Source organism: Dipteris shenzhenensis, chromosome 18 (assembly GCF_047967505.1).
Source record: "Dipteris shenzhenensis isolate YYH24624 ecotype China chromosome 18, Dip_SZ_1.0, whole genome shotgun sequence".
Lineage (NCBI taxonomy): Eukaryota > Viridiplantae > Streptophyta > Polypodiopsida > Gleicheniales > Dipteridaceae > Dipteris > Dipteris shenzhenensis.
This window is the reverse complement of record NC_141613.1, coordinates 27,776,257-27,790,944: the sequence shown is the minus strand read 5'-3', so window position 1 is coordinate 27,790,944 and position 14,688 is coordinate 27,776,257. Positions and strand designations below refer to the sequence as shown.

Here is a 14,688-nt window from a genome sequence, read left to right as displayed (position 1 = left end):
TTTGCTGAAGAGACGGAGGTGCGTAGACAACTGGAAGAATACCTCAAGTTGGGGCAGATTCAACCAAGTTTCTCACCTTTTGCTTCGCCAGTGATATCAAAGAAGAAAAAGGATGATACGTTTCGCCTCTGTATAGATTACAGAGCATTGAATAATATCACTGTTAAGCACAGGTATCCGATGGCTCGGATTGATGATTTGCTAGATGCATTACATGGAGCCGTGATTTTCAGCAAGATAGATCTTAAGTGCGGCTACCATCAAATCCGGATTAGAGCCGAGGATGTGCATAAAACCGCTTTCAGAAGCAGGTTTGGTCATTATGAGTTTTTGGTAATGCCCTTCGGACTTACCAATGCTCCAGCGACCTTCGTCATGCTTATGAACGATTTACTACGTCCGTATATCGGAAAGTTTGTAGTACATTTTATTGACGATATCTTGATATTCAGTAAGAGTGTTACTGAGCATCGTGAACACTTAAGGATAGTGTTCAGTACTTTGAGGAAAGCCAGTCTTTATGTGAATAAGAAGAAAACTATACTATGTATGGTTAGGCTTGAATATTTAGGGTTCGTAATTACTCCACAGGGGGTAGAAATAGATCTGAAGAAAGTGGCTGCGATACTAACTTGGCCAATCCCTCAGAGTCTGACCGCGTTGCGATCATTCTTGGGATTTGTCCAGTTTTATAGAAGGCATATCAAAGGATATTCCGGAATAGTATCGCCATTGACTGATCTGACCTTAGATAAAGTACCTTTTATTTGGGGACGGAATCAACAAGAAAGTTTTAACACCATAAAACAAACTGTGGTCTCAGGACCGGTGTTAAAAATAGTTGATCCCCAGAAACCGTTGTTCCTAGAAACCGATGCAAGTGGCATTGCGGTAGGAGCAGTTCTCCTTCAAGAGGGAAGGCCAGTAGCCTTTGAAAGCAAGAAGCTTTCTCCCTCTCAAAGGTGGCCAACTCATGAATTGGAGTTGTATGCTGTTATCCATGCTTTGAAAACATGGAGGCATTATTTGTATGGTTCAGAGTTTTATGTGGATGTAGATCATGATACTCTGAAACATTTTTGTAAACAGCCTGACTTGAGGGGCCGCCAAGCTAGGTGGGCAGAGCTCATGCAGGAGTTTAATTTGATGATTCGGTACCGAAGAGGAAAAGATAATAAGGTGGCTGATGCGTTGTCTCGCATTATGCACAACCTGAGTTTCACGGTATTAGAGAGTACTCTAATGACCGAGATCAGAGAAACTCAAAAGGTGGACAAGTTTGTCCAGAGCTTGTGGCCTAAAGCTCATGTGTAAAAACCCGGGGAAAATGAAAAGGATGACCTGGCATCCAGAAAAGGCCAAACTTATGCAAGATATACCATAAGGGATGGTATGCTAGTTAGAAATGGCAAGGTTGTAGTACCTAGTCAGAATGATCTCAGGCAGAGAGTCATTCGACAGTGCCATGATAGCCCATGTGCGGGACATCCAGGTGTTAAGAAGACGTATGATCTCGTGAAGCGAGATTTCTTTTGGCCAAAGATGAAAAAGCATATTCATGAATATGTGACACGGTGTTTCTCGTGTCAGGTAAGCAAGGCCGAGCGGGTGAAACCACCCGGACTTTTACAGCCCTTGGAAGTACCACTAAGTAAGTGGGAGAGCATTTCCATGGACTTTATAGTGGGACTGCCTACGACACAAGAAGGATATAATTCTATCCTTGTGGTGGTTGATCGTCTAACCAAGATGGCTCACTTCATTCCGACTAGAGAGTCTGTTAGTGCCCCGCAAGTGGCGGATTTGTTTATTAGACATATATTTCGTCTGCATGGATTGCCTAGATCCATAGTGTCAGACCGAGATGTCAGATTTACCGGTCATTTCTGGACCGCGGTATTCGAGACACTAAGGACTGAGTTGGGAATGAGTAGTGGGGATCATCCTGAGACGGATGGTCAGACGGAGAGAGTCAACCAGACTTTAGAGGATATGCTGAGGGCATATGTGTCATTGAGGCAACATACATGGGACAAGTGGTTGCCATTGTTGGAGTTTGCCTATAATGATAGGAAACATTCCTCTACCGGGTTCAGTCCGTTTGAACTGAACTATGATTATAGACCAGCCAATCCGACTATAGTTGGAGTACCTCAGAAAGTGCCTAGTGCCGCGAACTTTGTAGTTCAGATGCGAGAGATGCTAGCACTTGCGAGAGCTAATATCCGCCAGGCTATGGATAGAGCCAAGGTGTATGCGGATGAAAATCGGTCTATAAGAGTATTTAAGGAAGGAGAAAAAGTTTTTCTCAGAGTTCCTTCGCACTCGAAGTCGTTGACTTCAGGAGAGTGTGCTAAGTTATCACCTCGATACTGTGGGCCGTGGTTAATTCTAAAGAGAATAGGCAGTGTAGCCTATAAATTAGAATCACCACAGGGGTGTAAGGTGCACCCGGTTTTTCATGTTTCGCGCTTAAAGAAATTTTTGCATACAGGTGACTCACTAATCGAAGGTGTGGTTTTGTTTCAGGAGATAGAGGATATTGCAAGGCACCAGCCAACAAGAATCCTGGACCGAGGAACAATGCAGATACGAAATCGGAAGATACCCACGGTGTTGGTTGCATGGCATGGTCAGCCTCTATCGGAAGCTACCTGGGAATCCGTATACCAGTTACGGAGAGTGTTCCCAGATTTCATCATCGAGGACGCTGATGCTTGAAGAGGGAAGGAATGTTATGCTCTAGCCGAGATAGCATGACCTCGGATGGATTGGTGGGCATTTTCTCTTAGATGACCAACTTTTGTAATAGTTAATGTGCGTAATTGAAATGGTCAAGAGAAGTAACTGCCAAGGTCCTAGGTGAGGGTGGAATGGCATTGACTAGGTAGTTCTAAGTGCTAAGGCCTAGGTGCACCTAAATGTGCAATAATGCCAAGGGGCAAGTGGTTTTTAATGTGCCCCAAGAGAGGGGTAAAAAAAGGTGCACCAAGTGGAGAGGCTAAAATGATGACATTTGGCAAGGAGAACTATCTAGGGAATTGAGGGTCTCATGGATAAGCATGAAAATAACGAAGGAACGTATGTATCTAAAGATCTGCGATCCACGAGAGTCAGGCTGGGTGGAACAACTTAATGCCATCGCCCGTGAGCTGAGTTAATGTAGGAATAGTAAATCAGGCTAGAGATAAAGTTGTTGACATGCTCGGGTGGGAGAGGTAGGGAGCAACGGGAGGTGTGAAGCGGGCGGGGAGGCGGGACGGCGGGAGGGGAGGAGCGGGGGCGGAGGAGCAGCAAGGGGGTGGGAGAGCGAGAAGGCGGAGGAGGCAGGGTGGAGCGGAGGCTGAGGGGAGGGTGAGACGGAAGGGAGGCGAGGAGGAGCGGAGGGCAGCGGGGGGGGGGGAGCTCACCGAGCAGCTCCGAGCTCACACTTTCTGGACGAGACACCTAATATTTCTTTGAAATGCAAACATAGGTTTTCAAAAAGCAGAGTTTTAAGGATACCATTGGGTCTCTACAATCTGATCAGGCTGTTGTGGAGGTCATGTTTTCCGTTTTGGTTGTATACATGACCTCTCTTTGTGTAGGATCCTTGTGGAGTATGTTTGCAGTTTCAAAGGTGCTGATAATAACTAGGAACAACCACACAAGGCTTTCTTTAACTGACTGCCTTAGTATGATTCTTTTTATGTCTTCTTATTCAAGATTTCCAATGTGACTGCACCGCTAACAGCTGCCGGTCAATAATACTCAGAAACTAGAGGAAGGACTGCTGGAAGACCTTTGGAAGCTGCTTCGAGCAGGAAGGCTAGAAGAAGCGAGGCAGCTGTGCCGTTCTGCTGGCCAGGTTACCCTGCTGCTTTTTTTTCTGTCATTGTTTGTTTCTTTGTTCATAAGTCTTTCTCTTTTCCGTTATCAGCTTAGTCATTATGGGATATATATTTACATCACAGCCATGGAGAGCTGCTACCTTGGGTGGCTGTGGTGACTTGGGCCCATCCCCATCTCCTGAGAGGTTGAAAAGTCGGGAGAAGGACATGCCACTACAGGCTGTTGAGCTTGAGAGTGGAATGGGCCATCAGCGACGTCTTTGGAAATGGGCATGTTTTTCTGCATCTGAGGTACTTGTTGAATCTATCTTGATGATGCTTATGTCTTCTTACTAGTTTGGTCATCCTCTACTTCTGCAATCAATAAATGGAACTCCCTGTTTTGTGCAGAGAATAGCTGAAAATACTGATGAAAATAGATATGAAGCTGCTCTTTATGCTGCGCAATGTGGGAACATAAGAAGGATGCTACCAGTCTGTAGAGATTGGGAGGTAAAGCTGCTGGCCATATGAATAGGATCTTAGGGTAATGAGCGATCCTGTGTTACACATGCTGTCCTACCTGGAATGAGAACTTCTTTGAGAGATTCTTATCATCGTCTGTCCTGGATTTTTAGTCGGCGTGCTGGGCAATGGTAAAATCGTGGTTGGAAGTGCAAGTAGACATGGAACTTGCACGTCTTCATCCTGTTAAAGGAGACCAAATGAAATCCAATGGAGATGCTTCCGACATGAATGAAGCCATTGTGGAGGTAAACATGGAGGCAGCACCAGGACCTGAGTCATGGCCTCAACATGTTCTATATCAACAACCACGTGATCTATTCTCCCTTTTCCAAAAGTTGCAGTCAGGGTATGTAATATTCCATTACTCTCTATAACATTTAGGCTGTTGTATATATACCTGCTTAATGTTTGCCCTCTCTTTTGTCTGCCATGTGATTTGTAGTCATTTCTTTAGGGAAAAGTCATTTTTTGTTCTGGTACATTATTTCCACATCACTTTCTTGTCATAGATGAGTCTCTTTAATTTTTCTTTTGGTTTTGTGTGGGATGATACATATGCAGAGATCTGGTGCATGAAAGTGTGAGTCGAAGTTGTAAGGATCAGCAGCGCCAAATTCAGGTTTTGTAGCACACTACTGGCTTCCTTGAGATGGTTGGAGTTAAGATGAGGAGATCTTCCCTCTTTTTTTCCCCCCCCTTTTGTGTCGGGGAGGGGGGAAGATATTTGTTCTGCAGAGAGCAGGTGCATTTAAATGTGAGTCAATGTTAAAGATTGGTGATGCCAAAATATATAATGGCACAGCTCCTGTGGAAGAGTGATTTTAGTTCACAGAAAGGCATCCATTTAGTAAGTTGACAATGCCAGCACAGGCATGAAACGTAATGTTTTGCTTTCATACAATCTCTCTGTTGGTAGGCTACATACAAATTATTTTGGTGCAGAAAAAATCCAGCCATGCTTTGGTGACTCAGAATGGGTTGGGGCCCTTGAGATTGCCATGGTCAGCCTTTGAAATAGTTGTCTTATTTCCTCAGAATGGATTGGGGCCCTTGATATGGCCATGACCAATCTTTAAAATAGTTCTCACTGCAATTACTTCTTCAAGCACTGCTTTTGGGGCAGAGAGAAGGGGAGGATTAGAGAAGGGAGAGTGCCTATCAATATTCCCTAGCGCAATGGTCTGAAGCATCACGAATGTTTCTCTTTGGAAGACTGTTATAGACATTTCAATTGTACATCACTGTATGCATGTATTCAATATGTCATCTGGATACTCTCTCTCTTTGGTCCGTTTGGTCATAAAAGTAAATAGCAGCTAGGATAAGCCCTTGCTGAGAAATCCCAGAGAAAAGTGAACGTTGGTTGACATCGATAGACCCTAAGGATTAAAATCTGATTTGATCAGCTTCTCCTTTTCAGAGCTAGATTTATAATATCTTAAACCCGTACATAGGCTCAGAATCTTTTCAATTTGCATCATAGAAGTTCATGCAGTTCTGTCAATTTTTGACAGTTCAACATAAATGGATTGAAAGGAAAGGATCTACTGTTGTTTTGTTTTGTAGATGTGCATAATGCTTGGAGATGTTGGGCATATTTTGGACTTGTTAAGGGCGTGGGTTGTCCCCCCTGAAGATGGGATTGACTTATCCAGGTTAAATGCATATATTTTTCCAGGGATTGCTTTGTTTCTTTTTTATCGTCAGGTTGCGCTGCTGCTAGAATAATGGTAATCATATGATTTGAAAATTGTATCCCCCTTACAAAAGGGCCGTTGTTGGATCCTGTGCTGTATGTAGAAGGCCCTATGGTCATCCTCAAATGGTTCGATTTGGAGCACATTTGGTCCTTGTTCTGCGTCATATTCTGGCTGATGATGTCAAAGAGCAGTTCAGAGAGAAGCTCTGGCTTGTAGGTGACCTGATCTTGAACACGTGAGTGTAAAAATCGACTTTACTTGTAATTGAACCACTTCAACCATTAAGCAAGCATGGTTTTGACTCTCAATGACCATTGTTTTTTTTGTTCAGTACATTATCTTCTGCATTCTTTGGTGTCGTGCAGCTATGCAATCTTTCTTTTCACTCAGAGAAGGGAGGAGCTAGTGGGTATTTATGCAGCACAGCTGGCACCTTATTTGTGTGAGGAGCTGTATGTGCATATGATGGAGCTCAGACAAAATGACAGGTACTCAGGGGTTTTGTAGGCATTGTTATGGATTCAATTCTTGCACCTGTATATGCTTACTCTTTGTCTAATCACGTTGAGGAATACCTCGTGAACAGTGTTCTTGTAAAGTACAAAATTTTTCAATCAGCATTGGAGAACCTCCCATTCAGTGCAGGGGATCCTGTGAAGGGATGTGTTTCAAGTATTCTTGACAGGTACTCACAAAAAGACTTCCACATATGCCATACGTGCAGTGTATTAGTGTGCAACATTGCTGCACTTGCACTGTGTCTAACTTGCATCTTTCTATTGTGCCGTGTGTTGACGTGGTGTATGGTTGCAGGGTATTAAGCAGATCTAGAGAAGTGAGATGCAAATTCAGGCATGCCAAAGTTGAAGAGGCGGAGGATTCTCATAGACAACAGAGCCTGCACAAGGCAGTTGCTGTTCAATGGCTTTGCTTCATCCCACCTTCCAATTTATCCAATGCAGGGCAATTACGGGCAGAGCTGCTTGCACGAGCGCTTCAGCACAGGTGCGGCCATTCTTAAGTGCGGCAAGTGTCAGTGTGCTCAAATCTCTCCTGAAGAAGAATCTTTTTTGAGAGCTTGACATCTTTCCATGCAAACCTGGTCATTAGTCTCATCCAGATTTTGATTTGCTTTGTTGGATTCAGCAATATTCTCTTTCGGGAGTTTGCTCTCGTCTCCCTGAGGAGAAATAGCAAGATGCCAGTTGGTGCACACATGCTACTTGGCTACTTAGCTGAGCCACTTAAGAAACCTCTTGAGTTTCCACAATTTGATCAGCACAATATGCAGGAGAATCTCTATGAGTTTCAAGAATGGGTAGGTGGCCGAGCACCTTTTCTGCTCTCTAATGTGCTTTTAAGTCTCTGCACATATCTACCTACAGCTTGCACTGTCATGATAATATGTCCATGCACCAAGGCTGGTGTTAAAATATATAATTTAAAGGTCCTTATATCCTTGTAGAGAAACTTTATATTTCGGAGGTGTGATCGGATGTAGTAGGTGTCCAGCTGTAAATGTCCTGATTTGCCGTAGAAAACTTGCAACTACAGACTTCAGCCACTATCCATGTTCCAAACATGTTTGTTTTTCACAGCACCCTGCCAGAAATACAATGCAGCAAGGTCTAGTTCTATACCTCCGACTTGCTATATACAAGCCATGAAATTGCTGCTGTCTAAATGCCTAGTGTGGGGCATACTTTGTATACTATTTTATTCAGTGTCCCAAGTGACAGCTAGATGAAAGCAAGGGTTTGGTGTTCACACCCTGGAAGCATTATAGTAAGCAAGCCAACTGAATTGGGAATTAATAACAGAAAGATTTTGTAGCAGTCTAAGCGGCCAGCCTAAAAATGTCGAGAATTAATAAACCTTGAGAATTAACTTTCTTTGGTTTGTGGTTGTAGAGAGAATATTTTACATGTGATGCTTTGTACCGCAATTGGTTGAAGATGGAAAAATCAAACACAGAAGTTCCAGACCTCTCTTTTGAGGAAAGGGAGATGGCTGTAATAGCAGCTAACCAAGCCATTGATGCTGCAACTTCTTTGTTGCAAAGTATGGGAAAACACTATTTCCGGTAAACTCATTAGACATTTGGTTCGTTGGTTTATATATGTATGCTGATTAATGGCTGGTTTTGATGGAAATGCAGGGAAAGGCTATGCATGGTTGACAGGGCCTGAATTCATGACTGAGGATCCAGTGTCGATTGAATGGATGGAGCTCCATGCAGTTGCTGCACTAAATTCTTCTTCTGGCCATTGTTTGGTTCCAGATGCAACCATATGCACTGCTTTAAGAAGTGCACTTTATTCCTGTGTGGGTGAAGAGATTGTTATGCAGCGGCAGCTCATGGTATGCAGGGGTGCATTATTCTGTTGTTTTTATACATTCCACCACTTGACAATACCTTTTATATAAATGAATAAATGGATGAATGAATGAATGTACGTAATATATGTGTGTGCGTGCGCGTGTGTCCATACACACTTTTTTTAGTGAAAGCCATTTGTATTATATTACAAGAAACTACGAAATTGTCCCCCAAGGAGGGGACAAATAGTTACAACATCAAAAGATTTCATTATAGGACAAAAAGGGAGGATAATCTAGATCTTGTGCGTCCACACACACACTTTTTTTTTTTTTAGTGAAATCTTTTATTTCTGTGTGGGAAACCCCAAAAAGAGGTAAAAACCCACCAATAAGTACAAAGAAAATTTTTACAAGTAAAGCCTCAAAGCAAAAGTCATGAGGCAGCCAAGTAAAAAGTTACAAGATCAAACTGGAGGAGGATCAAACACACATCCTCCAGTTTAAGATTGTTGCTTTGTAAAAATTGATGCAGTGAAGAAACTACACCATCAGTAAAAACCACTTGTCTTTTGCCCTTGTGATTCTTCTTAATGTAAGCTGGAAGCTGGAATTTTTGAATCATAGGGTCAAAAACTTGTTGCAACATAGGATGAAAAGACTCCAGAGAAAAAGAAACATCTGCATCCTGAACGCTAGCACATCCTGTGTGGACTTCAAGATGTGCCAGCGTCCACACACACACACACACACACAAACAATATGTATGTATTTATATATATTTATATGTTTATATATTTATAAGTTACGGTATGCTGGTATCGTGATAATTCTTTCTATCTTAAATGGTGCGTTGCCCTATCAGCTATATGTAGATGCTCGCTTGGGAGAGATTAAATGAAATCGTTTAGACTTCACAAGTAGTTGTAGCTTGAATGAAGAGATTTTGGACTACTTTTTGGTTAGCCTTCTCCTTTAGTGCTAGCCTTCGTCATGGCTGAGTTTGCCCTTCACCTCCGAAGGGTCGACAGAAACTCAGCACGAAGACTTTTTATAAAAGGATGCTCAATTTTGTGTGGGTGTGTGGATTTGTATGTGTGAGAGCATATTTTGATACTACGGTCTACACCCACTATTGGGTGCTGATGACGTCAGTGGGGATGTCATAGTAGCTAGTCCCTACTATGCGTGATGGAGTTTATGGTTTTCAATCTTATGAGTAACTATTGTGAGATACTGCACTATGTCGTGTTTTTAGAGGATGAGTTTGGGAATGTTCCTAGATTCATCTAGGTATATATATTTATGTGTGTAGATAGATAGATAGATAGATAGATAGAGAGAGAGAGAGAGAGAGAGAGAGAGAGAGAGAGATGTATTAACATCCGCAGGAGGCCTCGTGGGCCTATGGGAGAAGGTACAAAGTAAAATCTCATACAAGCCTCAATGGGCTGGAGCGAAAGGCACGCTAGGGCCCTTGTTGAGTGCTAAACTTGTTGGGGTAAAGGCACTGGCCACCCTAACTTTATGTTGTACTTTAGTGTAGGACACTTAAGTATGCTAAGTACACATTTGTACTTAGCTGTACTTAAGGGTTACTACCTTATCCATAATATAAAAGTGTGTACTTGGGGAGGTACCACTCACTCATTGTGATTATCCCCACAAGTGAGTGTCTACAGTGAGTCACTCCCTACTCCCTACTCTCTCCCTCACAATCTATCAACTGGTATCAGAGCCAACGGGCTCTCTCCCCTCCCCTCATCCTCCATCCTCACGGGCTTTCCATCGCGACATCTCCCTCAGCCAAGGGGCTGGGACTGGTTACGTCGCAGGATCTTCTTTGCGAGAAACGCCACGCCATCTCTCAGCTTTCGACGCAGGTCTCGAGGCGACGCGCATCCACGAACAGCACGCAACCAACAGCACGACGCGCATCCACGAACAGCACGCAACCTGCGATTTCGACGCGCATCCACGAACAGCACGCAACCAACAGGTTCCTCGTAGGCAAGCAGCCGGCAGCAGGCTGTCGGCAGCATCTAGCACGCGAGGCAAGGAGGAGGCGGCGTGAGCAAGCTGCCCACGGGCAGTCTCAGACCAGCCGCGCAACGGCGCGCTATCGCGCAGGTCGGCCAAACCGGCCGACACAGGTCGGCCAGACCAGACAGACAACTTGCTCACGGGCAGTCTCAAGCAGCCGCGCAACGGCGCGCTATCGTGCAGGTCGGCCAAACCGGCCGCCACAGGTCGGCCAGACCAGACAGACGACTGGCCCAGCTCCTCCTCTTCGTGGAATCCAGCATCGAAATCACTTCTGTACTTGCACCTGAAAAATGTGCTGAAGATATCTAGCAAGGTGATATCTAGCGTGCACTCCAATCGAAGTAGGAACAAGTTCTCTGTCAACATCGTGCTACGCGCAAGCTCGCGCATTCAGCCCCGAAAATCTCTCTGCAAATACACATTTCGAAGGTACTGTTTTGCACGAAAATCGAGTGCATAGTACAGCAGCAAGTACACCGTACAAGTACAGCCAACAGGCAGGGTACCGTGCAAAGGTGTTCTACTTGGGGCAGGGCTTTCACTCGCACTGAGGCTTATCAAATGCCGTAAACAGTGTCGAGACAGGTCTTATCACTTGGCCAGTGATTGTACACAGTGGTGGCACTGAGAGTATGCATTGGACAGATCTGTACTTGATACTTGCAGTGTATGCTTTGTTGGATGCAACTCAATGGATTTGCAGTCAAACGCCTTGTGTGAGCAGTGGGGCTTTTGTAGCCTGACCGGCAATTTGTCAAGTGGGAGCACTATGCTTTGAAAGTGCAAATTTGACTTACAGTGTTTGGTCAAAGGTCAATCTTTTCAAATTGGAGGTCACATCCCTGATTTTCTTCATGCATTCAAAGGGCTTTTGAGCCACCTTACGGGGGAAGTTTCTGGAGCATATGGAGGTCTAAAATCAGAGATTTTCATCCAAAATCAGAGATTCACTGTTTCTTGACAGTCCTGGACTGTCAAACAGCAAGTTTGACCAAATTTGACTGTCAAAAAGTCACTGTTTCTGCAGCAAGTGGGAGAAAGACTTTCAGTTGGTTTTATGCCACTGAAACAGTACCAAGTTCACTTTTGATCGTACTTCCGCTGCGGGAGAATTTTTTCTTGGAGTGACTAGTGCTTAATTGCACACCTACAGGGAGTCTACTTTCTTTACTATGAGTTCCGGTAGCGACGTGTCGTCCTTGTTTCAGATAAAGAAGCTCGAAGGAGCTAAAAATTACGACATATGGAGGACACAATGCTACAATGTGCTGATGCAGAAGGACCAGTACAAGCCTATAAAGGAGAAGGGTGTTAAGCCCCCCAACGTTACTGATGAGCAGTGGGAGAAGATGGACGGCTTGGCCAGGTCGACCATTATGCTTACAGTTGTTGATTCACTGGTTGTAGGCATCAGGGATGAACCTACTGCGTGGAAGATGTGGCAACGTCTTGAGGATACTTATGCCAAGAAAAGTGCCACGGGAAAAGCTTACTGGCTAAAAAAGCTTGTTGGTCTTCAAATGAAGGAGGGGACAGCTATGTCCACTCATATTATTGAGTTTAACAGCATATTCAGCCAGGTGATCAACCAGGGGTTGAAGCTCGATGATGAGCTGAAAGCTACACTCATCCTATGTTCTCTACCTGAGTCATGGGACACATTCAGGACTTCTACCAGCAACTCAAAAGCCATTCTGTTATTTGCAGATGTGGAGAGTGCTCTTCTACAGGAAGAGATGAACAGAAAGAACAATGCTATTGGGAAGTCAAATGCTTTGAATGCACGCAGCAGGTCCAAAACACGTGGAAAAGACAAAGAAAGAGAGAGGAGCAAGTCCCGCTCTAAGAGTGATCTTGTATGCAACTATTGCGGCAAGAAGGGACATATTGAGAAAAAGTGTTTTCAAAAGAAGAATGACCAGAGAGCCAAAGAAGGCAAGGCTCAAGGCAAGTCTAAGGGCAAAGAAAAAGAGGAGCTGAATGTTACTTATGTTAGTGACAGTGACAGTGGACGTGAGATATGTTTCACCTCTTCACTGGAGGCTCATACACTTCATGCTGGTGATGGATCAGATATGTTTTCCTGGATTATAGATTCAGGTGCTTCCTTTCATGTGACATCCTACAGAGATCTGTTTGTCAGATATGCAGGAGGGCAGAAGGGAGTTGTCTTTCTTGGTGATAACCATGCATGTTCGATCATTGGCATAGGTGATGTAAGGCTTGTTCTTGAAAATGGCCAACAGTTAATGCTCAAAGGAGTCAGGCATGTCCCTCAAGTGAAGAAGAACTTGATTTCCACAGGTTTATTGGATGACGATGGTTATCAGACCACCTTTGGCAGTCAGAAATGGAAAATCAGCAAAGGGGCAATGGCTATTGCCAGGGGTCCTAAGGTTGATACTTTGTACTCACTTCATGCTGGACATTGTCCGCATTCTGATGTAAATGCCACCGAGCTGCCAAAGATTTCATTGTGGCATAGCCGGCTTGGCCATATGAGTATTAAGGGAATGGAGCAATTGGCTCATTTTGGTTACTTGCCGAGTCTAAAATATTCAGATTTAAAGAAATGTGAATTTTGTCTCTACGGTCGTCAAGTACAAATACCTCATAAGAGAAGGTCAGATCAGAAATTACAGCTCTTGGAGCTAGTACATACAGATGTGTGTGAGATGCCTACACTCTCTTTAGGAGGTTCAAAGTACATACTGTCATTCATAGATGACGCCACCCGCAAAGTGTGGGTTTACACTCTCAGAAAGAAGAGTGATATGTTCAAGGCTTTCACTAAGTTTGTTGCACTGGTCGAAAATGAGACAGGCAATAAACTGAAAGCTTTACGATCTGACAATGGTGGAGAGTATTTGTCCAAAGAGTTTCAAGAATTCTGTGAGGCAAAAGGTATTCAAAGGGTGTTGTCTGCACCATATGATCCTCCACAGAATGGTACCGCTGAAAAAATGTTCAGGACCATTCAAGAGAAAGTCAGATCCATGTTGTCACATGCTGCATTGCCCCACACATTTTGGGCTGAAGCTGTAAAGACAGCTGTGCACCTTATTAACAGGTCACCAAACAAGAGACTATGTGGCGGTGTGCCTGAACAGGCATGGACGGGTAAGCCTCCGTCTTACAAACACCTACGGGTCTTTGGTTGTGTCGCATATGTGCATGTACGCAGGGAGGACAGAACTAAACTGGATCCAAAGTCTCTTAAATGCATATTCCTAGGTTACGGTGACAAAGGTGAGATGGGCTACAGGATTTGGGATCCCAAGAACAGAAAACTTATACGCAGCAATGATGTCGTGTTTGATGAAACCATCATGTTCAAGGAACCTGTTGTATAGCAGGGACCTTTAAAAATAACTATTGATGATGAAAGGCATCATGGGCAACACGAACAGGCTGTAAATCAGCCAGAACAGCAGCATAACCAGCAATTAAATGATGCTGCAGCAGGTCCTAATGGACAGCCAGGTATGGCAGAAGACATCCCAATGGATGAAGCACAGTTAGGTGATCTTCCTGACATGCAAATGCAGCCAGGAGACATGGGACAGCCACCTTATCTGGGTGATGAACAGGCTGGACAGCCAGCTCAAGACGATGGTCATTGGGTTAGAAGGTCAACTAGACCGACGCGGCAGCCAGAAAGATTTGTTCCAGGCATTGATTATTTGATGCTCACTGATTGTGGAGAGCCTTCATGCTACAGAGAGGCTAGGCAGAGGGCAGACAAGGTTCAATGGGATCTTGTTATGAAGGCTGAAATGGACAGCCTTCACAAGAATGGCACTTGGGAATTGGTATCCTTGCCTACTGGTAAGAAGGTACTGCCATGCAAATGGGTTTATCGACTTAAGGTCACACCTGGTGAAAAGCCAAGGCATAAAGCCAGACTGGTTGCCAAGGGGTTCAAGCAGGAATATGGTGTTGACTTTGATGAGATATTCTCTCCTGTCGTTAAGATGACAACACTCAGAACTGTATTAGCATTGGTTGCATATGCAGATATGGACTTGGTCCAAATGGATGTCAAGACGGCATTTCTTCATGGTGATTTACATGAAGAGATTTTTATGCAGCAGCCAGAAGGCTTTACAGTAAAGGGAAAAGAGAAGCTTGTGTGCAGGCTGAAGAAAAGTCTTTATGGTCTTAAGCAGGCACCCAGAGAATGGTATCATAAGTTTGATACATTCATGCGAATCCAAGGATATAAAAGAAGTGACACTGATCACTGCTTGTATACCAAGAAAGCTTCAGATGGCAGTTTACTGATC

General features: G+C 44.1%; 1 protein-coding gene across 7 annotated transcripts in view; it reads left to right on the top strand.

The window, feature by feature from the left end:
* Positions 1-14,688, top strand: part of LOC147891045 (nuclear pore complex protein) — a 111,584-nt gene that overhangs the window by 87,505 nt on the left and 9,391 nt on the right. For 5 of the 7 annotated variants that reach the window (XR_015542567.1, XR_015542566.1, XR_015542565.1 and 2 more), the window contains exons 9-21: positions 3,755-3,847; positions 3,954-4,121; positions 4,221-4,322; positions 4,448-4,683; positions 4,899-4,956; positions 5,904-5,992; positions 6,138-6,272; positions 6,403-6,525; positions 6,624-6,722; positions 6,851-7,042; positions 7,184-7,355; positions 7,948-8,098; positions 8,196-8,398. Coding sequence is in view for 4 of the 7 variants with exons in the window: in XM_087389214.1 (XP_087245340.1) it covers positions 3,755-3,847; positions 3,954-4,121; positions 4,221-4,322; positions 4,448-4,683; positions 4,899-4,956; positions 5,904-5,992; positions 6,138-6,272; positions 6,403-6,525; positions 6,624-6,722; positions 6,851-7,042; positions 7,184-7,355; positions 7,948-8,098; positions 8,196-8,398 (1,821 nt within the window). In the remaining 3 variants the exon portion in view is untranslated. The remainder of the gene's footprint in view (positions 1-3,754; positions 3,848-3,953; positions 4,122-4,220; positions 4,323-4,447; positions 4,684-4,898; positions 4,957-5,903; positions 5,993-6,137; positions 6,273-6,402; positions 6,526-6,623; positions 6,723-6,850; positions 7,043-7,183; positions 7,356-7,947; positions 8,099-8,195; positions 8,399-14,688) is intronic. The other 2 variants (XM_087389215.1, XM_087389213.1) reach the window with 1 other exon arrangement.